The sequence below is a fragment of the Aotus nancymaae genome, unplaced genomic scaffold (assembly GCF_030222135.1).
Source record: "Aotus nancymaae isolate 86718 unplaced genomic scaffold, 86718_ANA_hifiasm-v0.15.2.pri h1tg000008l, whole genome shotgun sequence".
Lineage (NCBI taxonomy): Eukaryota > Metazoa > Chordata > Mammalia > Primates > Aotidae > Aotus > Aotus nancymaae.
In genome coordinates, this window is record NW_026988419.1 from 1,914,824 (window position 1) to 1,938,369 (window position 23,546).

Sequence of the window (23,546 nt, forward strand, 5' to 3'; positions counted from 1 at the left end):
CGTCACGTGACCGCGCCTTTGCTCGGCCACGCCCCTTGCTCCGCCCCCGCCCCGTCCCGCTTCCCTCCCCACTCTCCAGTCTCCCACGACATCCTTCCTTTCCGCCGCCACCGGCCCCTCTGCCCAGACACGCCCCTGCCCGAGACCCGGATGAAAGGCTGGAAGAGGGCGGGGCCGCGGCAGTGCGCAGGCGCTCGCTGACCCCTTGGCTGCTGCTAGGTACCTGTCCTTGAGTTGGGTGGACCTGGTGTCCAGAGTTGGACCCAGACCAGGCACCCTGTGACTCACTGTTCTGTACTCCCAATACAGAGCCCGTTTGCAGTTCAAAAGCCTCTGCATCCCTTACGGGCTGGTTTTTCAAATTAGAACTTTTCCACACTTATTTAGTCCAGCATTTTCCTGTCGAGTTGCCATCCTAGAGCGAATGGGAAAGCCGCAAAAGCTGAAATTCAAAGCAGTTTCTCTACTTGTTAACAGTGCTGATAGAACTGAGAATTCATTCCAGAGTGTTGGACTGGGACAGCTAGGAAAGACTTTGGAGCTCCGACTCCTTCCTAGGACATCTGGGGCTATAACTCTTTACCTAGAGATGAACTATCTTGGAATTGACAGATAAAATGGAAGACACCCAGCAGTATTTGGGGCACACGCTAAAAAAACTGTTCGTTGTTTTTCTGAAATTCAAATTTAACTGGGCGTCCTGTGTTTGCTAAATCTAGCAACTCTATCCTTAGGCATCCCATTCTTGCCTGTGTCTTCAACTTCTTCCTACAGGAGCCTTTCTGTCAGCTTTGAAGTGTCTCCCATCTTAAAATGGAATGTTAAAAATTCCAGTTCTGGCAGGGCGCAGTGGCTCATGCCTGTTATCCCAGCACTTTGAGAGGCTGAGGCGGGCGGATCACGAGGTCAGGAAATCGAGACCATCTTGGCCAATATGGTGAAACCCTCGTCTCTACTAAAAATACCAAAAAGGGCGTGGTGGCGCGTGCCTGTAATCCCAGCTACCTGAGAGGCTGAGGCAGGAGAATCGCTTGAACCAGGGAGTCGGAGGTTGCAGTGGGCTGAGATCGCACCAATGCACTCCAGCCTGGCAACAAAGCAAGACTATGTCTTAACAAAAAAAACCCTCCAATTCTCCCTCCAACTACCTCCTGCGACCCTGTTCCATTTGAAAGCCAAGCTGCACCAAAGAACTGTTTATATGCACTTTCTCCATTGCCACACCTGACATGCAATCATCAACCACTCCAAGGTGGCTTCTGTTCTTTCCTACCTGCCTATTGCTTACCCTGAGAACACCCCATCTTACAGGTTGATAACAGGAGTCTTTCAGTCCTCAGCTTGACTTCGCGTTTCCCTGTCTTCAATACAACTGACCACTTGCTACATTCTGAAACACTTTCTTCCCTTGACTTTTATATCCTTACTGCTCAAAGTGGTACAGTAACATCGACGTCACATGGAGACTTGTTACAGAAACTCAAGGAAGCCCTTCACAATCCCATTCTGCAGAATTATACCCCCATAGCTTGAGAAAACAGAGAGAGAGCCCATCTCTACAAAAAATAAAATAAAAAAATAATTAACCGGCAGGGGACAGAGGCTCATGCCTGTAATCCCAGCACTTTGGGAGGCCGAGGCGGGCAGATCACAAGGTCAAGAGATCGAGACCATCCTGGGTAACATAGTGAAACCCATCTCTACTAAAATACAAAAATTCACTGGGCGTGGTGGCACACGCCTGTAGTCCCAACTACTCGGGAGGCTGAGGCAGGAGAATTGCTTGAACCCAGGAGGCATAGGTTGCAGTGAGCTGAGATCGCACCACTGCACTTCAGCCCAGCGCCTGATGAAAGAGCAAGACTCTTTCTCAAAAATAACAATAATAGGCTGGGTGTAGTGGCTCACGCCTGTAATCCAAGCACTTTGGAGGCCAAGGCGGGTGGATCACCTGAGGTCGGGAGTTCAAGACCAGCCTGACCAACATAGTGAAACCCTGTCTATAAAAAAAATAAATAAATAAAAATAGCAATAATAATAATTAGCCAGACATGATGGCATGCATCTGTAGTCCCAGCTACTTCGGAGGCTGAGGATCACCAGCACAAGAATACAAGGCTGCAGTGAGCTCTGATCATGCCACTGCACTCCAGCCTGGGCAAAAGAGCAAGACCCTGTCTCTAAAACAAAAATCAAAAAGAACTCTGCTCCCATCACCCACATTGTTCTCCTCTCCTTGATCTTCCCCGTGAACTAAGTGCTCCAGATAGGCCCATGTTAGAAGATTTGTAAACATGACATTATGTTTTAGCCTTTGCATGTGCTGTTCCATCCTGTTGCAATGCCACTCCCAACATTTACCCCACTTCTCCCTAACCTGCAACTCCTGCCAATCCATGTGTTACTGCCTCTGTGCCTCCATTAGACCAAAGAATTTACCCCTTGTCCTGTTTTTTGTTTGTTTGTTTGTTTAAGACGGGGTTTCACCATGTTGGCCAGGCTGATCTTGAACTCCTGACCTCAAGTGATCCACCTGCCTTGGCCTCTCAAAGTGCTGGGATTACAGGCGTGAGCCACCGCACCTGGCCTGAGCTGTTATTTTTCAAGGAAAAAAGTAATATTTATACTTGTTATGTGCCAGCCACCTCATTAAATGCTGTTTTTGCACTGTCTCTTGTGATCCTGGTAACAGCACTATGGAGCAATGCAACCAGGCTTCTCAGAGAAGTGCTTACCTTCTCCAAATCTCAACCAGAATTTCCAAGTCCAGACTGGCTGATTGCAGAGCCCATGTCCCTAACCAACTTGTTATGCCACCTCTCAGATGCTATCCCACCTGTACATTACCTACACATATACTTTCTAAGATACAATTTGCACACAGTAAAATTTACTATTTTTAGTGCACAGTTCTGCAACTTGAGACACATACATACAGGTGGCCAGGCACAATGGCTCATACCTGTAATCCCAGCACTTTGGGAGGCCGAGGCAGTCAGATCACCTGAGTTCAGGAGTTCAAGACCAGCCTGGCCAACATGGCGAAACTCCGTCTCTACTAAAATTACAAAAAAAATTAGCCGGGCATGGTAGTGTAGACCTGTAGTCCCAGCTACTTGGAAGGCTGAGGTGGGAGGATGACTTGAGCCTGGGAGGCAGAGGTTGCAGTGAACTGAGATTGTGTGCCACTGCACTCCAGCCTGGGTGACAGAGACTCTGTCTCAAAAAAAAAAAAAAAAAAGCTGAAAACAATCCCTTCTTTTAACCATTGTGCACACTGCATTATTCCACTCAGCAACCTCTGCAGATGCTATTGCACTGGCACACAGTAAATGTTTAACAAATACCAATAAAATCCAATCGATTCTTGATTACCTACTCTTTAGGAAGGGTGATTTCCTTTTCTCCTTTAAGTAACCCTGTCTTTCCAGTGTTTCACTAAATAGTGGTATTTAAAGTACCACTATGCTTTTGTCAGGAATAATGAAGTTTCAGCTATAGTACACCATTGATAGAGAAATTGAGATGATAGATCATTTGGGAATGGGAGGAGGATAAGGAGTTTAATCCAAAACAAGTTTAATTTGTCATGAGCACATAGCTGGGCGTGATGCTACACACCTGTAATCCCAGCTACTTAGGGGCTGAGGCATGAGAATTGCTTGAACCTGGGAGGCAGAGGTTGCAGTGAGCCGAGATTGTGCCACTGTACTCCAGTCTGGGCAACAGAGCAAGACTGTCTCAAAATAAATAAATAAAATGTTTTAAAATTAGCGGGATGTGGTGGCACACACCTGTAGTTTCAGCTAGTTGGGAGGCTGAGGTGGAAGGATCTTTTGAGTTCAGGAGTTTGGTGCTACAGTGAGCTATGATTATGCCACTGTACTCCAGCCTAGGTGGAGGAAAAAAAAAAAGACAATTGTACCAGAGAACCAAACAAACAAGAAAGGCTATGCAGACAATGGCTATGCAAATAAACCCATCTTTACGTTTGAAAAACTTTGTTATTATAAAAGTAATTGCATATTTAAATTATTTTCTCATTTCCAACCTCTGAATGTACAAGACATTAAACTATTTATTAAAAAAAAACCTTGGGGCCGGGCGCGGTGGCTCACGCCTGTAATCCTAGCACTTTGGGAGGCCGAGGTGGGTGAATCACCTGAGGTCAGGAGTTCAAGACCAGCCTGGCCATCACAGTGAAACCCCATTTCGGAAAAAAAAAAAAAAAAAACCTTGGAATACAATAAATGTATCCTTTCACCTAATATCCCATGATATATCCCAAAACGTTACTCATTTTTTTCTGAATATTTTGCATCTTTAGGGTTTCATATTTCTTCTCTCCCAGAGGATTCCCACACGAATGTTCAACTGCTCTTCTTGTTTTCTTTGTGGTCAGAGATTCCCCTCTCTTTTTTATTTATTTTTAATTTAATTTTTTTATTGAGATAGAGTCTCACTCTGTTGTCCAGGCTGAAGTGCAGTGGCATGATCTTAGCTCACTGCACCCTCTGCCTCCAGGGTTCAAGCAATTCTTCTACCTCAGCTGCCCTAGTAGCTGAGATTACGGGCATGTGCCACCACACCTGGCTAATTTTTGTATTTTTAGTAGAGACGGGGTTTCCCCATGTTGGCCAGGCTGGTCTCGAACTCCTGACTACTGACTCCTCGAACTCCTGACTCAGGTAATCCACCCGCCTTGGCTTCCCAAAGTGCTGGGGTTGCAGGCGTGAGCCACCATGCTCAGCCCCTCTCTTTCTTATTAACTGTTTTTAACAATTCTGCTGCTGGTGGTGGCAGTAGCAGGAGCACTGCAGTACTAAAGCAATGTATGTTTATGGCTTTATAATTTTTAGAGTTCAAAAACATATAAAGGAAAAAATTTAAGTTTCCTATCCCCTGCAAGACCTATCTAGGACCCTCAGGTTCTCCTTCCATCATTTTTTGTGGTCTCCCCCAAAATGTTGCATGAATTAACAAGTATGGCATTTTCCTTCGTTCTCAGCACCACTACGTGCTGGAGATTCAATGACTGCCCCCAAATCCACCTGATCAGCAACCTCACAAAGCTTACAGTCTACTCAGGTAGAGACATAATGACATGGTTTGTCCCCACCCAAATCTTATGTCAAATTGTAATGCCTAATATTGGAAGAGGAACCTGGTGGGAGGTGACTGAATCATGGGGGCAGACTTCTGCCTTGCTGTTCTCACGGTACAGTCCCCAGGAGACTTCCCACTTTGTGCTGGCTGCCCCTTCGCCTTCTGCCATGATTGTAAGTTTCTTGAGGCCTGCCTCAGCCATGATTCCTGTACAGCCTGTAGAATCATGAGTCAATTAAACCTCTTTTCTTTATGACTTGCCCAGCCTCAGGTAGTTCTTTATTGCAATGTAAGAACGGACTAACACACATGGCTTTACGCCTCCCAAATACAACGAAACCAAACACCTGAGCATTATGATGCATGCTGTTGTGCTCTTGGCCTGTTTCCAAGAAACAAGATGTCTTGGTGGCATCTATGTTTTTTCAGTGGCTGCCACGCTTACGTGGATGTACCTAACACACTGAACCGATCCCCTGCTGGGAGATACGCTGATTGTCTCCAGTATTTTTGGTATTACAAACAACACTGTAATGAGTATTCCCTTAATACATCCTTGTTCTTTTTCTTCTTCCCCCCGGCACCTTGTTCATTTTTATACTTACCTGTAGGATAAATTCCTGGGCCAAAGCTCGTGAGTATGTCTGCAGTAGACACCTGCTGTTCTTTATGATGGTTCTGCTGAGCTGAAATACTGAATTGCTTTCAGCTGAAATACTTTCCCATGTTTGTGGAAAATGAGAATCTTGGTGGCTGGCAGAGTTTGCCTCCACTTACGGAAGACAAAAAGCCTAGATACTCCCCTGTTCCACCCCTGACATGTGGACACGTGACTAGGCTCAGCCTCAGACTCTGATGTGGAGGAAATGACCTGAAGAAGCGGGACACCACAGCATACTTGTCAGCCAGGGCAGCGGCCGGTTCCCATGGTGTGCTTGTGGCTGCTGTCCCAGCCGCCTGGCCCCCCAGCCCTGCTAGTGATTCTGGGGACTCCTCTGTGTCTTTTCAATCAATTCCTTTTCTGCTTAAATCAGTCTGGCTTAGAGTCTGTTATTTGCAATTAAGAACTCTGATTCCAACGTAGCCAGCCTCCAAGATGACTCCTAATGATTTTTGCCAATAGGGCTGACCTATGTGACTGATAGCAGAGTGTGATTTAGGAAGCTAGATCTTAAAAGGCTTGCCCTTTACCTTCTTGTATCACTTGCTCTGGGGGAAGCCAGCTGCCAGGTTGTGAGGACACTCAAGCAGCCTCACGGAGAGGTTCACGTGGCAGGCAACTGAGGCCTCCTGCCAACAGCCAGCATCAATCACAGGAGTAAGTCATGTTGGAAGCAGGTCCTTCAGTCTCAGTCAAGCCTTCAGATGACTGCAGCCCCAGCTGATATTTGGACTGCAGCCTCATGAAAGACCCTGAGCCCAAACCAACTACCCAGCCAACTGCTTCTAAATTCCTGGCCTTCAGAAACTGTGTGAGATAATAAATATTAATCATTGTTTTAAGCCCTAAGTCATGGAGTGATTTGTTAACATGAAAATAAATAACTAATAGAGATATATAATTTTTAATTTTAACAGTCTACCAAATTGCCCTTCAAAAAGGCAACAGCTAGCCAAGCATGGTGGCCTATGCCTATAGTTCCAGCTAGTCAGAAGGCTGTATGGAGGATCGCTTCAGCCCAGGAATTTGAGATTGCAGTGAGCTATGATCACATCACTGCACTCCAGTCTGAGTGACAGAGCAAGACTCTGTTGCTACAAAAATAAAAATAAATTAAAAACCAACAAGGCAACAGCTTTAACTTGATTGCCTCTGTAAAAAAAAAAAAAAAAAAAAAAACAGAGGCCAGGTGCACTGGCTCACACCTGTAATCCCAGCACTTTGGGAGGCCAATTCTTGAGCTGAGGAATTCAAGACCAGTCTGGCCAACATGATGAAACCCCGTCTCTACCAAAAATATAAAAAGCAGCTGGGCACGTTGGCATGCACCTGTAGTCCCAGCTACTTGGGAGGCTGAGGCAGGAGGATTGCTTGAGCCTGAGAGGCAAAGGTTGCAGTGAGCTGAGATTGCACCACTGCACTCCAACCTGGGCAACAGAGCAAGACCCTGTCCCCCTCCCCCCAAAAAAATACTACTAATAAGATGGCAACAGTAATGTACATGCTCAATACCCCGTGGCAGAATGCCAAAAGCCACGGGTTTCGGAAAGGAGTGGAGGAAAACAAGGAACTGTCCCCTGCTGAGGTCTCATCCTTCGTGCCTCCCTAAGTTATAAAATTTTGCTTTGTCACCCAGGCTGGAGGGGGTGGTATGATCTCAGCTCACCGCAGTCTTGACTTCCCAGGCTCAAGCGATCCTCCTGCCTCAGCCTCCCTTATAGCTGAGACTACCAGTGCCCGCCACCATGCCCAGCTGATTTTTTTGTATTTTTTTTTTTAGAAACGGTGTTTCACTGTGTTGGCCAGGCTGGTCTTGAACTCATGGGCTCAAGCAATCCTCCTGCCTTGGCCTCCCAAAGTGCTGAGATTACAGGCATGAAACACGACACCCAGCCCTTTTAAATTACAGAATTCTGAATTAGCCCCCGAGAGCTCCACTGCCATTACAGGACCCAGAGGACAGCTATAGAACCATCGTTCTTGTACGTACAGTCAGTCCAAGTGGGCAGGAATGTGCCAGCATTTGGCCTAGTGGACAGGCAGAGTCAGCAAGGAGAAATCTGAGCAATGACAAAGCCACAGGTGTCAGGCAACATGATTAGGCTGAAAGCTCAGTAACTGGCAGCCACCAGGAGCGTGCAGGTGAGCCAGCAGGCAGGCAGACGTTTCCCTGGGCGGATTCAGAAAGGGGTCTCAAAATAACAGAGAACCTGAGTATGTGGGCATCTGCACTTGCGCCCAAGACAACAACCAGGACTGAGCACTTCTGGGCTACCCTGGCTGGAGACCCTTGGACCTGACTGTAGAGACTCAGGGCTCTGGAGGAGACAGAGTTGCAGTAGTGGAGGAAGGAGGGGAGAGAGGGGACCCATGTGTCCTGAGCACTAAATATATCCCAGGCATGGAATCTGCCGGGTAGGTAATCATTGTGCCCTTTTTTTTTTTTTTTGAGACAGTGTCTTGCTCTGTCACCAGGCGCCATGCTGGAGTGCAGTGGTGCGATCTCGGCTCACTGCAACCTCCGCCTCCTGGGTTCAAGCAATTCTCCTGCTTCAGTCCCCCAAGTAGCTGGGACTACAGGCGCGCACCACCACGTCCAGCTAATTTTTGTATTTTAGTAGAGACGAGGTTTCACTATGTTGGCCAGGCAGGTCTTGTTCTCTTGATCTTGTGATCTGCCCGCCTCGGCCTCCCAAAGTGCTGGGATTACAGGCATGAGCCACCAGGTCCAGTCCATCATGCCCATTTTACAGGTGAGGAAACAGAGACTCAGTGAGGTTCAGTTACTTGCCTAGTATTGGAGGCCAAATCCCATTACGTCACCCAGCCTCCAGGGCCAAGGCAAGACTAATTGGTGTGTTGCTTTTCCTGTTGCTCAGTCAAAGGAGGGCCCTGGGGTGTGGCCTCATCTCTCTCCCAGTGAGAAAGATATTCCCACAAGCTCTGCTGTCTCCACTTTCAGAGCTGGCCTCTGAGGCTCTCACGGTGGAGTACTCAGAAGATCTCTGACATCAGTGGTGATGATCCTGCCTTGCCCATCTGTCTGCTGTAACACGCCTGGCATGTCCTTGTGAAACCAACATTCAAGGGTTGCCTGCTACATGCCGGGCAGCATGCTGGGCCTATAGCAATAGGCAAGGCTCACTTCCTGCCCTGCAAAGAGTTCACAGTCCAAATGCGGAGGCCAAGAGGTAAGGAGAGGGCTACTGCCTAAAGCTGTCAGGATTACAGTAGAGAAACTCATGGGGAAATGGGAACCCTGAAAAAGGACACCTCACCTGGCCTGGGAGCATCAAGGAAGCTTCCTGAAGATAACCTCTGAGCTGAGTCATCAACAATGAGAAGTAGCCCGCCCCTGGAAGGGAGGAAGGGAGTACCAGGTGGAGGAAACCGCGTATGCAAAAGCCTGGAAGTGTGGAATTTTCCAGGAATAGTTAGGCATTGCATATACCAGGAGTGTACAGCTTGGAAGGAGACAGGCAGGGACAACGGGCAAGAGATGGAGTGGGAGAGACGAGTTGGGGCCAGATCCTGAAAGAGGGGAATCAAAAATTGAAGGAGAGAAGTTGGGAGCACGTCTGCGTTTTCTAAGGATTACTCCAGCTGCAAAGTGGACAATCAGGGTAAAATGAGGGCACAGAAACCCATTATGAGCCCACAGTAGAGACTCAGGAAGGAACCTATGAAGGTCTGAGCTGTGACCATGGCACTGGAGATGCAGGGTGGGAGGGACAAGGGAGCAATCTCTGGGGGACTTTGTGGCCAAGAGGGAGGAGCAACATCCTCTCCTGGCCTTCGAAGTGACATGGCCCAATATGTCCTATTTTGTCTAAAGTCCTTTTGTGTTGGATTTTCTATCAGTTGCAATAAAAATTTTTATTTATTTATTATTTATTTTTATTTTTTGAGGTAGTGTCTCACTCTGTCACCCAGACTGGAGTGCAGTGGTGTGATCTCAGCTCACTGCAACCCCCACCTCCTGAGTTCAAGGGATTTTCCTGCCTCCACCTCTCCAGTCGCTGGGACTACAGGCACACGCCACCATGCCCGGCTACTTTTTTTGTATTTTTAGCAGAGATAGGGTTTTTCCATGTTGGCCAGGTTGGTCTCAAACTCCTGACCTCAATTGATCCACCCACATGGGCCTCCCAAAGTGCTGGGATTGCAGGCGTAAGTCACTTATTTATTTATTTTTACCTTCACAATTTGTGACAAGCAGTCAAGCATTTTAGCTCTTACATGGACTCACTTGTCCAAAAAGGCAAACAGATGCTTCAAGTAATGACATTGCTATCTCCATTATCTTCCTTTTTTTTAAATTAATAAACTTTTTTCTTCATCTCCTTCACCATTAGACTTTATTTATTTGTTTATTTATTTATTTATTTTTCTTGTGGCGTTGGAGTCTCTCTCTATCACCCAGGCTGGAGTGCAGTGGCACAATCTCAGCTCACTGCAACCTCCACCTTCTGGGTTGAAGCGAATCTCCTGCCTCAGCCTCCCAAATAGCTGGGATTACAGGCATGCACCACCACTCCCAGCTAATTTTCTGTACTTTTGGTAGAGACAGGGTTTCACCATGTTGGCCAGGCTGGTCTTAAACTCCTGACCTTAGGTGATCTGCCCACCTCAGCCTCCCAAAGTGCTGGGATTACAGGCCTAGACTTTATTTTTTAGAGAAGTTTTAGGTTTACAGAAAAACTGAGCCAAAAGTACATGTTCCTATGTACTCCTCCCACCCCAGCTCCCCATTCCCTATTTATTATTTATTTGTTTATTTTTTAAAGACGGATTTCACCATGTTGGTCAGGCTGGTCTTGAACTCCCGACCTCAGGTGATCCGCCCATCTTGGCCTCCAAGGTGCCTGGATTACAGGCGTAAGCCACCAAGCGTGGCCTATTTATTTATTTTTTGAGACAGAGTCTTGCTCTGTCACCAGGCACCAGGCTGGAGAGCAGTGGCACAATCTTGGCTCACTGCAACCTCCACCTCCCGGGTTCAAGCAGTTCTCCTGCCTCAGCCTCCCGAGTAGCTGGGACTATAGGCATGCGCCACCATGCCCAGCTAATTTTTGTATTCTAGTAGAGACGGGGTTTCATCATGTTGACCAGGATGGTCTCGATCTCTTCACCTCATGATCCGCCCGCTTCGGCCTCCCAAAGTGTTGGGATTACAGGCGTGAGCCACCGCGCCAGGCCCCCTATTCCCTGTTATTATCTCATATTAAGGTGGTACATTTGTTACAATTGACATGTCCATATAGATGCATTATTAGCTAAACTTCATAGTTAATATTAGGATGCATTCTTTTTTTTGTTTGTTTTTTGAGACAGGCTCTCGATCCGTCATCCAGGCTGGAGTGCAGTGGCATGATCCCTGCTCACTGCAACCTTCTCCTCCTGGGCTGAAGCCATTCTCCCATCTCAGCCTCCTCACCTGAGTAGCTGAGACCACAGGTGCATGCCACCACACTTGGCCTTTATTTATTTATTTTGAGACAGGGTCTCACTCTGTCACCTAGGTTGGTGTGCGGTGGCATGATCTCGACTCACTGCAACTTCCACTTCCTGGGCTCAAACGATCCTCCCACCTCAGCCTCAGCCTCCCGAGTAGCTGGGACCACAGGTGCCTGCCACCATGCCCAGCTAATTTTTTGAATTTTTGATAGAAACAGGGTTTCACTGTATTGCCCAGGCTGGTCTCAAATTCTTGAGCTCAAGCAATCCCCCTGCCTCGACCTCCCAAAGTGCTAGAATTACAGGCGTGAGCCACTGTGCCTAGCCTAAGCTTGGCTTTTTTAAAGTTTTTTGTAGACACAGGATCTAACTATATTGCCCAGGCTGGTCTCGAACCCCTGAACTTGAGTGATCTTCCTGCCTCTGCCTTCCAAAGTGCTGGGATTCCAGACATGAACCACTGCACTCAGCCTAGGTGCATTCTGTGTTGCACGTTCTATGGGTTTTGACAAATGTGTAAGGCATGTATCCACCAGCATCAATAGCATCATAGAGAGTAAGTTTCACTGCCCTAAAAGTCCTCTGTGCTGCATTTATTCATCCCTCCCTCTCTCCTTGCTGACAACTGCTTATCTTTTCACTGTCTCCAAGCTTTTACCTTTTCCAGGATGTCATACCATAGTTGGTATCAAAATAGTATGTAGCCTTTCCAGATTGGCTTTTTTTTTTTTTCCTTTTTGAGATGGGATCTCACCATGTTGCACAGGCTGCACTCGAACTCCGAGGCTAAAGCTATCCTCCTTCCTCAGCCATGAGCAACTAGAACTATGAGCAAGTGACCCACACCCAGCTCAGGACTGGAGTTTCACTTAGCAATATGCATGTAAGTTTCCTCTATGTCTTCTCATTACTTGATAGTTCATTTCTTTCTATTGCTAAATGCTTCTCATCGCTGAATAATATTCCATTGTGCAGATTTTTCATAGCTTATGCACTCACCTATTGAGGAATATCTTATTTCCAAGTTTTTGCAATTATGAATAAAGCTGCTATAAAGATTCATGTACAGGCCAGCCACAGGGGCCCATGCCTGTAATCCCAGCACTTTAGGTGGCTCAGTGGGCAGGATCACTTGAGCCTAGGAGGTTGAGGCTGCAGTGAGCCATGTTCACACCAGTGCGCTCTAGCCTGGCTGACAGTGCTAGACCTTGTCTCAAAAACAAAAACAAAAATAAAAGCTTCATGTGCAGATTTTTGTGTGGACATAAACTCTCATGTCATGTGGAGAAATAGGAAGGAGCAGGATTGCTGGATCACATGGTAAGAATCTCTCCACTCCTTTTTCATGTCCCTCTCCTCTGGTGGAGAGACTAGAGGGTGACAACAGCTAGAAAAATGATGTATAGAAACAGAATGATCCTTCCTGGGGAGCAAAGGGTAGTATCTTGGAACAGAGGTCCTTGCATGGGCAGCCCAAATATCCTGGATTATACATGGGAGGGAGAGGTACTGGCTCTCATCAGAGTTTCAGGGGATCTAGGAAGCAAATGAAGCTACGGTTTTTCCCTGCAGCTGAAGGCATCCTCACAGAAGGAAAGGGGAGTGCAACTGATAAGCTCAGTACTCTGAATCCTATAGAGTGAAAACCAGCCCTCTAGTTCTCATTTCTTTCTTTTTTTTTTTTTTTTTTTGAGATGGAGTCTTGTTCTGTTATCCAGGCTGGAGTGCAGTGGCACCATCTCTGCTCACTGCAACCTCCACCTCCCTGGTTCAAGCAATTCTCCCACCTCAGCCTCCTGAGTAGCTGGGATTACAGGCATGCACCACCAAGCTCGGCTATATTTTTACTAGAAATGCAGTTTCACCATGTTGAGCAGGCTGGTCTTCAACTCCTGAACTCAAGTGATCCACCCACCTTGGCCTCCCAAAGTGGTGGGACTACAGATGTGAGCTACCACGCCTGGCCTCTAGATCCCATTTCTAACTATACTTCAGGACTCAGTGTCAAACAGAAGCCCTGGATAGGACTTGGCTCCTATAGAAAATACTCTACTCTCGGCCGGGTGTGGTGGCTCACACCTGTAATCCCAGCACTATGGGAGCCGACGCAGGCAGATCACAAGGTCAGGAGTTTGAGACCAGCCTGGCCAATATGGTGAAACCCTGTCTCTATTAAAAATACAAAAAATTAGCTGGGCATGGTGGCATGTACCTGTAATCCCAGCTACTCGGGAAGCTGAGCCAGGAGAATCGCTAGAACCTGGGAAGCAGAGGTTACGGTGATTGGAGATCGTGCCACTGCACTCCAGCCTGGGCAAAGAGTAAGACTCCATCTCAAAAAAAAAAAAAAAAAAACAAAGAAAAGAAGAAATACTCTACTCTCTCATTCCTTCCTTCCTCCCTTCCTTCTTTCTCTTTCTTTCTCTTGCTTGCTTTCTTGCTTTCTCTTTTCTCTTTCTTTCTCTGTCTTTCCTTCCTTTCTTTTGTGACAGAGTCTCGCTCTGTCACCCAGGCTGGAGTGCAGTGGCGCAATCTCAGCTCACTACAACCTCTGCCTCCTGGGTTTCAGTGGTTCTCCTGCCTCAGTTCCCTGGGTAGCTGGGACTATAGGCAGGCACCACCATTCCTGGCTAATCTTGTATTTTTAGTAGAGATGGGGTTTCACCATGTTGGTCAGGCCGGTCTTGAACTCCTGACCTCAAGTGATCTGCTCACCTCGGCCTCCCAAAGTGCGGGGATTACAGGTGTGAGCCACTGTGCCTGGCCTCTACCCTCAAGAAAATTCCAGGCACATTGATGTGATGGTCACATTCATTTGTACAATTTAAAAAGAAACAGCTGTAAGATAGAAAGGCAGATGATTTCTTTATTGTAAAGACAGCAGTTACAAAAGAGAATAAATATGACATTAGGACATATTTGTTAAAAATACAATAAAAACCCCTAGTGTTTGTGAGCAACCCCAAGAACTCCCAAGTGTGGGGGATAAGAACACCTACAGCGGAATACCGTGGAACAGTATTGTTAGAAACTGGCTAATGGTGAGTATGGCGATGACTCTGGGGATTTTTGAAAGGCCCTGGATCTGTCACTTGGGAATATCAGGTGTCCATTGTAATATAATTTGCATAGAGTCAGAGTGAACAGGAACCCTTTTACTCGCTGGTATCCTAACTATTCTTTCATTCTTACAGTGAAGTAGTACAGTGCTGAAGAGTGGGAAAAGGCTGAGCTGAAAGACATAAATGGAGCAGGAAGAGGAGAGAGGGACTAGGGGAATGCTAAGGGGCCAGGAGAAGGGTGGCAGGCAGGAACAGACCTCTGTCCTTTCTCTACTGTGTGTCACCGTGCTGGCATGCTGTTCCTCAATGAAGACTCACCATTACCCAGGAACAGAAGATGCAGAAGCAACTGGCAGAATCCTACCGAAGACAGGAACAGAGAAGCTGGGCAGGAAGCAGAGAGGAGTGCAGAGAATTAACCGAGAAAATGGGCATTTCCTCAGACGACCCAAAAGGCAGACATGTCTGTACAAATTGACATAGCAGACTCCTCTTTGACGGGGAATGGTAAAGGGACGAGGGCAAAGTGAAGTTTGCTGAGAAGATACAAGTTCTGGCTACAGGTAGGGCGGAGGAGCAGAGGCGGGAGACAGAGGTGGGCAGGTATCCGGGCCACCCCAGGACCCCCGCGGAGGGGGTTGGACAATGGGAGGAATGAAGGCTGGCATGGGAGCTGGCACAGGGTGGAGGTGGAGACGCTGGCTCAGGGAGGGGACCGGCAGCAGTGATGAAGACGCCCAGCCATCTCTTCCTGGGGGATCGGTGAGGCACAGCTGTGGGCGGAGAGCAAGGTCGGCCGGACTATGTACTGAAGTTGGCCTTGAGTTCCTGGAAGGCTGCCTGGCGGAGCCGCCTCTCCTCCTCCTCCCGCTTCCGCTCATCTTGCTCAGCTTTCAACTCTGCTTCAAACTTACTGCCTGATGACAAGGCTTGGACCTGCAGAGAAACAGCAGACACAGACCAACCGAGTAAGGGATGGCAGAGGACCCTGGAGCTGCTGACACGTCAACTAGCGGCCCATCGTGCAGACCTAGAGACAAGGGAGCGTGGGCCCACGGCAGGCAGGAGGCCAGCGAGCACTCTTCTCCATGTGGCCTTCAGAAGTTGCTTTCTGCTGGCGCGGACACCATCTCTAACACATTATTGGATTTCTTGCTGTGCCCCCATGTGCTTCTTTTGCTGGGGTTGGTCATTCTACTTGACTTTTTTTTCAGGATATAGTTTAACATCCCAGCTCATTAACCACTTGTACATCCTTTTAATTTCACACTACTATTGTTCAGTTCTAGGGAAAAAGGCAAATCAAAATGAAACCCCTAATGGAGTTTTTTTTTCCTTTGGGACGAAGTCTCACTCTGTTGCCCAGGCTGGAGTGCAGTGGCATGATCTTGGCTCACTGCAATCTCTGCCTCCTGGGATCAAGCAATTCTTTTGTCTCAGCCTCCTGAGTAGCTGGGACTACAGGCGCACACCACCAGGCTTGGCTAATTTTTATATTTTTAGTAGAGATAGCGTTTCACCGTATTGGTCAGGCTGCTCAAACTCCTGACCTCAGGTGATCCATCAGCCTTGGCCTCCCAAAGTGCCAGGATTACAGGCATGACCCACTGTGCCCTGTGGCTCAGTGGCTCATGCGGGGGATTTTGATTGAAATTGCATCTGTCTGCATGTGGCAAAGGGATACCTTTTTTTTTTTTTTAACCTACAATGTCTGTCAGCTCATAAGGCATATCTTTAAAATACAGTTCTCCCTGGGCTGGGAACAGTGGCTTACGCCTGTAATCCCAACAATTTGGGAGGTCGAGGTGGGTGGATCACCTGAGGCCATGAGTTCGAGACCACCCTGACCAACACAGTGAAATCCCATCCCTACTAAAAATATAAAAATTAGCCAGGCATGGTGATGTCTGCCTGTGATAACAGCTACTCAGGGGCTGAGGCAGGAGAGTCACTTGAGCCTGGGAGGTGGAGGCTGCAGTTAGACTCCATCTCAAAAAAATAATAATAATTTTAAAAAATACAGTTTCCCCTGAATGCCACAGTTTTCATTCAATTATGCCTTTATGTTGCTCATTAAATCAGTCATTCTACATTTACTTCTAGATATTACACGTTTTTGTTGGTATTGTGAATGGAATTTGGTGCCATCTGAGTATTTTAAATCTAACAATTTGTCTTCAATAATATAATATCAGATAAACCGATCTAAAAATATTCTAGAACTGATTCTCTGTGTGTGTGTGTCTCAATTTGGTAAAATTTCCAAACTCACTGAGTATGTACATTTTTTCTTTTTTTGAGACAGTCTCACTCTGTCACCCAGGCTGGAGTACAAATGGCGCAATCTCAGCTCCTTGTAACCTCTGCCTCCAGGGCTCAACCAATTCTCCAGCCTCAGCCTCTCGAGTAGCTGGGATTACAGGCACATGTCATGACGTGCCTGGCTAATTTTTGTATTCTTAGTAGAGAAGGGGTTTTACCATGTTGCCCAGGTTGGTCTTGAACCCCTGAGCTCAAGCAATTCACCTGCCTCAATCTCCCAAAGTGCTAGAATTACAGGCATCAGCCACCACACCCAGCCTTATGTACATTACTTTGACTATGAGTAGCTGCTTCAATTTACACCCCCACAATCAAGAACTGGAAGCTCTCATTTCCCGAAAACCTTGCCATGGTTATCATTCATGTTTTTCCTTTTTGCCAATCAGATAGGCCAAAAAATTGGCACCTTCTTTATTTCCCCTTTTGTAAATTGCCCATTTGTATCCTTTGCCCACATTTCTATTCAGTTATTATTTTTTAATTTGCAGTTCCTTTTTTATCTTTTTTTTTTTTTTAAAGAAACAGTATTGCTCCATTGCCCAGGTTGAGGTTGAAGTGCAGTGGCACAATCATAGTTCACTGCAGCCTCGAACTCCTGGGTTCAAGCGATCCTCTCACCTCAGCATCCTGAGTAGCTGGGCCTATAGGTGCATGCCACATATAGGCTAATTTTTTTATATTTTGTAGAGATGGGATTGTACTATGTTGCCCAGGCTGGTCTCAGACTCCTCGGCTCAAGCGATTCTCCCTCTCAACCTCTTAAAGCATTGGGATTTATGGGTATGTGCCACTGAGCCCAGCCCCAATTTGCATTTCTTTACATAATATAAAAAAAATATGAGGCCGGGCATGGTGGCTAATGCCTATAATCCCAGCACTTTGGGAGGCCGAGGCGGGTGGATCACGAGGTCAAGAGATTGAGACCATCCTGGTCAACAAGGTGAAACCCTGTCTCTACTAAAAATACAAAAATTAGCTGGGCATGGTGGTGCGCGCCTGTAATCCCAGCTACTCGGGAGGCTGAGGCAGGAGATTTGCCTGAACCCAGGAGGCGGAGGTTGCGGTGAGCCGAGATTGCACCATTGCACTCCAGCCTGAGTAACAACAGCGAAACTCTGCCTCAAAAAAAAAAAAAAAAAGAGAAAAGAATACTTACTTTCCTCATAAATACTAGGTATCAGCCTCGTTATACATATTTTAGTTACTTTCTTCCAGTTTTTTGCTCATCTTTTAACTTTAAGGCATTTTAGACCATATACATATTTAAAACTTTGATGTAATCAAATCGATCAACCATTTCCTTTCTGCCATTTGTATTTCATGTCATGTTGAAGGTCTTCTAAACCCCCAAGGTTCTAAACCCATTTTCCTGTATTTCCTTTTAATACCTGTATGGTTTTGTGTTCTCATTTGGCCCCTTAAGCCACAAAAATAAGCTCATTTATTTCACTTACTTGTTTTTCTGTCTTTCCCATCAGAAGGCAACGTGCTGACAACAAGATGGGAGGGAGGCGCATTGCACACACGGGCATGAAAAGCTAGTCACCAAATTATGAACCACGAAAGGATCTAAGCCCACTGATTTTAGTGAGGAGTATCAAGTAGGGACTTGACTTTATCTTCCTAAGTGCATAGCTAATTATCTCAATGCCTTTTACTGCTAGCCATTATTCTCCCGATCTTCTTCATATCCTAAATTCCCACGTGAAAAAGATCTATTTCTATTCTCTATTCTGTTCCACTGACTGATTTGTTTATTCCTGCACCCATACTGCATTATTTAATATTATTGCTTTATAGACTGTCTTGATATTTATGAGGGAAGTAAATACTCTTATCATGTTAAAGCAGCATTGTTTTCTTATTTTAAAATGTTTTATTATGAATGGGTATTAAACTTTACCAAATATCTTTGAGATATTTAATTAAAATGACCACTTTTTTCTTGATATACCTATGATACCAACAAAATTTTCAAATTAAGATTGTAGTTTTAACATATATCTCCTCAAACGTAATGACTGCTTTCCATTTTTTTGAAGTTTTAAGAATTTTTTTTTTTTTGAGATGGATCCTTATTCTGTCGCCCAGGCTGGAGCTCAGATAGTGTGGGATCTCAGCTCATGGCAACCTCCACCTCCTGGGTGCAGGTGATTCTCCTGCCTCAGCCTCCTGAGTAGCTGAGATTACAGGGACGAGCCACCATGCCCATGTAATTTTTGTTTTTTTTAGTAGAGATGGGGTTTCACCATGTTGACCAGGCTGGTCTCGAACTCCTGATCTCAAGTGATGTGCCCACTTTGGCCTCCCAAAGTTCTGGGATTACAGACATGAGCCACTGTACCCGATCCCTGAAGTCTTAAGATTCTTAGAGCTACATTAATTGACATAAATTTTTTTCTACTGTATCGTTTTTATCTGACTTTATCAGAATCAATGGCTTCAGAGAATGAATATGATATGATCTTTTTCAATATGTTTGCATTCTTTTTATAACTTTGGAGGTCAAGGGAAGAAGTTATCCTCACATTTCTCAACGTTTAACTGTCTTTTGGGGAAGTTGGAGCAGAGTTCTTAACTTTCTAAATTTTTTTTTTTTTTTTTTTTTGAGGCAGGGTCTTTCTCTGTCACCCAGACAGGAGTGCAGTGATGTATTCATAGCTCACTGCAGCCTCAATCTCCCAGCCTCAAGTGTTCCTCCTGATTCAGCCTCCTGAGTAGCTGGGAAAACAGGCATGCACCACCACATTCAGCTAATATTTTTGTTTGTTTTTGTAATGACAAGGTCTCACTATGTTGCCCAGGCTGGTCTCAAACTCTACTTTAAGCAATCCTCCCACCTCAGCTTCCCAAAGTGCTGGGATTACAGGCATGAGCTACTGTGCCAGGCCTGGATGCTCCCATTTCAGTAAAAAATCACAGTGTCCATTTTCTAAACTCCCCCTTCATTTCACAGGGGTCCATTTCTGAAGACAGGTAACTGAGAATATTAACGGCAAGATATATGCTTATATATAGAGAGAGAGTTTATTTATTTATTTATTTATTTATTTAACAGAGATGGGGTCTTGCCATGTTGTCCAGGCCAGTCTCAAACTCCTGGGCTTAAACAATCCTCCCACCTTGGTCTCCCAAGGTGCTAGCGTTACAGGTGTGAGCCACTGCACCTGGCCACTTTTACTCTTATGGAATTAGAATCCCTAGTGGTAGGGACTAAAAACTCTGGGCCAGGCGTGGTGGCTCATGCCTGTAATCCTAGCACTTTGGGAGGCTGAAACGGGTGGATCACCTGAGGTCAGGCGTTCAAGACCAGCCTGACCAACATGGTGAAATCCCGTCTCTTTAAAAAAAGAAAAAAAAACCCTCAGTATTGTTTTGTTTGCTTTCTTTTGTTTTAGAGACAGGGTCTTGCTCTGTTACCTGGGCTGTAGTGCAGTGGTGTGATCATAGCTCACTGCAACCTTCAACTCCTGGGCTTGAGCAGTTCTCCTGCCTCAGCTTCCCGAAGTGTGCAGGTGTGAGCCACTGCACCCAGCCTAATCTCTTCTAAAAACTGCTCCTGTCTATGGCTGGGCGTGGTGGCTCATGCCTGTAATCCCAGCACTTTGGGAGGCTGAGGCAGGCAGATCATGAGATCAGGAGATTGAGACCATCCTGGCTAACAGAGTGAAATCCCGTCTCTACTGGAAATACAAAAAATTAGCTGGGTGTGGTGGCATATGCCTATAGTCCCAGCTACTAGGCAGGCTGAGGCAGGAGAATTGCTTGGGCCTGGGAGGCAGAGGTGGCAGTGAGCTGAGATTGTGCCACTGCACTCCAGCCTGGTGACACAGTGAGACTCTGTCTCAAAAAAAAAAAAAAATGGAATTAGTAAAAAAAAAAAAAACTGCTTGCTCCTGTCCTCCAAAATAGCATTTCTGCAGGGTTTCCTTGTACCTCTGATTACACCTTCTTCTCCTCCAAAGGCCTAAATGCCGCCTTCCCCACAGTCCTGGCACCGCTCTGTTCTGCCATAGGTCAATCTCTAATCCTTGCTTTCAACTTGTGTCTTGGGAAGTTAACTCCTGTGGTCTATGTTGTGAGGTGCCCAGAAGCACCCATTTCCTGCCTTATTTCTTCCTATGAGGCCTGGCACATGGCCCAGGGGCCTAAGGGAGACTGACTCCATCCCAGGTCCAGGAGAACCCAGTTGGAATAATGATATTCCAGCATTTGCCAATGGTGGGTTCAGAATTGGGCATGTGTAGAAGAAATTACTCCATGACCCTCAACATTCAGGACCTTCATCTTCCCTATTGGCATAATTACAGCCAGGCAGACAGATCCCAGAAAAAAAGCCATTCCCTAGCCTCTCACGCAGTCAGGAGTTACCAGGTTCTGTCAAACAGGGCGTGATCAGAAACTATTTGCAACCAACATTATGGCCTTCAAATGAAGGGGCACGCCTTTCCCGTGCCTGAAGTCACCTCACACTTGACACCAAAACCCGGTTCATAAGTTTTCCTCCTCAACCTCAGCCATTCTGGAATATGAGGAGGCCGATTTTTTTTTTTTTTTTTTTTAGACATAGTCTTCCTCCATCACCCAGGCTGGAGTGCAATGGTATGATCTCAACTCACTGCAACCTCTCTGCCTCTGGGCTCAAGTGATTCTCCAGCCAGGATTACAGGCGCGGTGCCACCACGCCCAGCTAATTTTTGCATTTTTAACAGAGACAGGGTTTTTACCACGTTGGCCAAGCTGGTCTTGAACTCCTGACTTCAAGTGATCCTCCTGTCTCAGCCTCCCAAAGTGCTGGGATTACAGACATGAGCCACTGCCCTTGGCCCGGGAGGCTGGTCTTGATGAAAAATATCAACTCCCCTCCTTATAAACCTCATGGCACTTACCTCCCACCTCCAACTGAGTGGTCATGAACACTGAGACTTCTAGAGAGCTCTCAATTTGTCCTCTCCTCCTCCCTAGTCCGGTTGTCACTACCCATATTGGACCCACGATTCTTCTCAAGACATCTGTGAAAACTTCCCTGAGTCTAACCTGTCCCCAGGCAAGTCCATCCTCATAGTGGCCACCCCAATCATGTCAAGGCTCTGCTCAAACACCTCCCCAGCCCCTGCGGCTGTGCATGGAATCACGTGACAGCTCCATCACCTACACATTTCTTGCAACCCACCTTGGAGAAATCCCAGGTGAATGAGGGTGGGTCTGGGAAGCTGGTGTGCAGGTGGTTCTGACACTCAGCAGTCTGGGGAAGGTCTGACCTTCTCAATGAGGTGCCCAGAGAAGGGCTCCCCTTGACCCTGGGGAGGCTGGAGCTCTCTGTCCAGTGGTGTCTAGTGCAGCCGGGAGCCATCCTATCTGAGTCACGGACCACATGGCTGGCAAGTGCTGGCCTAGTCCCTGATTGCCATATTTCCTTCCTTCCTCCTTCATTCCTTCCCCATATTTTCTCACTCTCTCTCTCTCTTTCTCTCTTTCTTTCTTTTTGAGGTGGAGTCACTTTGTCACCCAGGCTGGAATGCAATGGCACAATCTGAGCTCACTGCAGAAAGGTTCAGGCAATTCTCCTGCCTCAGCTTTCCAACTAGCTGGGATTACAGATGCGTGCCACCATATCCAGCTAATTTTTGTATTTTTCATGGAGACGGGGTTTCACCATATTGGCCAGGCTGGGGGTCGCCATATTTTCATCTTGGCTTCCACCTCCAGCCACGTCGGCAGCCCTGCTCCCTCACACATCCTGTATCCTCACAGCTCCACGCCTCTCCAGCCTCCAAACGCGCCTCACCCTCCATGCCTTGGAGTCTTCCTCTTGCTGTTCCCACGATCACAAAGCCCTCCCTTCCTTGATTACAAGGTGAGTCCCCATTCATCTCGGAACATCTGTCACAAATGGCAGCTCCTTTATGGCCCTCTCCCAAATCCCAGCGACATGCCCTCCATTTGTCATTCACACAAACGTTTATTGAGGGCCATTATATACCAGGCACTGTAATTACCAAGGTATCACACCTACTCTGCCTTTGAGTCTGGGTGAGGAGGCGGACCTGTAAACATAACGAGTTGCAAACATTTTTATTGTCATTCTTTTCATCTTTTCTCCAATTATAAAAATAATGCACACTCATTGTAAAACATGACAAAAATAAAAATCAATCCCTCAGACAAAACGATTACTGATACTTTGGCATATAATTATCCAGGTTGAATTTTATATTTACAAAATTAGGTTTCCAGCATATCGTCTTGCTTCATTTATTCTGGACATCTGTCCACACAGACATGCAGCTGCATCTCATCTTTTGACAGCTGCGGAGTGTGCATACGTGTAGGTATATTACCATGGACTCACTTCCCTGATAATGGAAGTTTTGGTTATTTCTAATTTTTCTCTATTACCAGCAATACTGTATGAAAATCCTTGTCCATACATCTGTGTGTATTTGCATGGGTGTGGTGGTTCATGCCTGTAATCCTAGCATTTTGGGAGGCCAAGGCAGGTGGATCATGAGGTCAGGAGTTCAAGACCAGCCTGACCAATATGGTAAAACACTGTCTCTTCTAAAAAATTAGCTGGGCATGGTGGCACATGCCTGTAGTCCCAGCTACTCAGGAGGCTGAGGCAGGAGAATCTCTTGAACCTGGGAGGAGGTTGCAGCGAGCCGAGATCACACCACTGCACTCCAGCCTGGGTGACAGAGCAAGATTCTGTCTTAAAAAAAAAAAAAAAAAAAAAAAGAAGTCTTAACAGGTAGAATTCCGGAAGGGAAAAATATAAAATGTGAACAGTTAGTTCCAAACTGCTCTACAAAAAGTTGGGTCAAAGTTGCAGCGAGCCAAGATCCTGCCACTGCACGCCAGCCTGGGCAGCAGAGCAAGACTCCATCTCAAAAAATATAAAATAAAAAGTTGGGTCAATTTATATTCTTACCAAAAGC

General features: G+C 46.5%; 1 protein-coding gene and 1 pseudogene across 3 annotated transcripts in view; both read right to left on the reverse strand.

The window, feature by feature from the left end:
• Positions 1-14,072: 14,072 nt before the first annotated feature.
• The window catches only part of EFHD1 (EF-hand domain family member D1), a 51,641-nt gene continuing 42,167 nt past the window's right edge, over positions 14,073-23,546 (reverse strand). For all 3 annotated transcript variants that reach the window (XM_012434185.2, XM_012434186.3, XM_012434187.2), the window contains exon 4: positions 14,073-15,222. In XM_012434185.2, coding sequence (XP_012289608.2) covers positions 15,088-15,222 — 135 coding nt within the window. In that variant the 3' untranslated portion in view covers positions 14,073-15,087. The remainder of the gene's footprint in view (positions 15,223-23,546) is intronic.
• LOC135273769 (small nucleolar RNA U13) lies at positions 18,081-18,177 on the reverse strand (annotated as a pseudogene).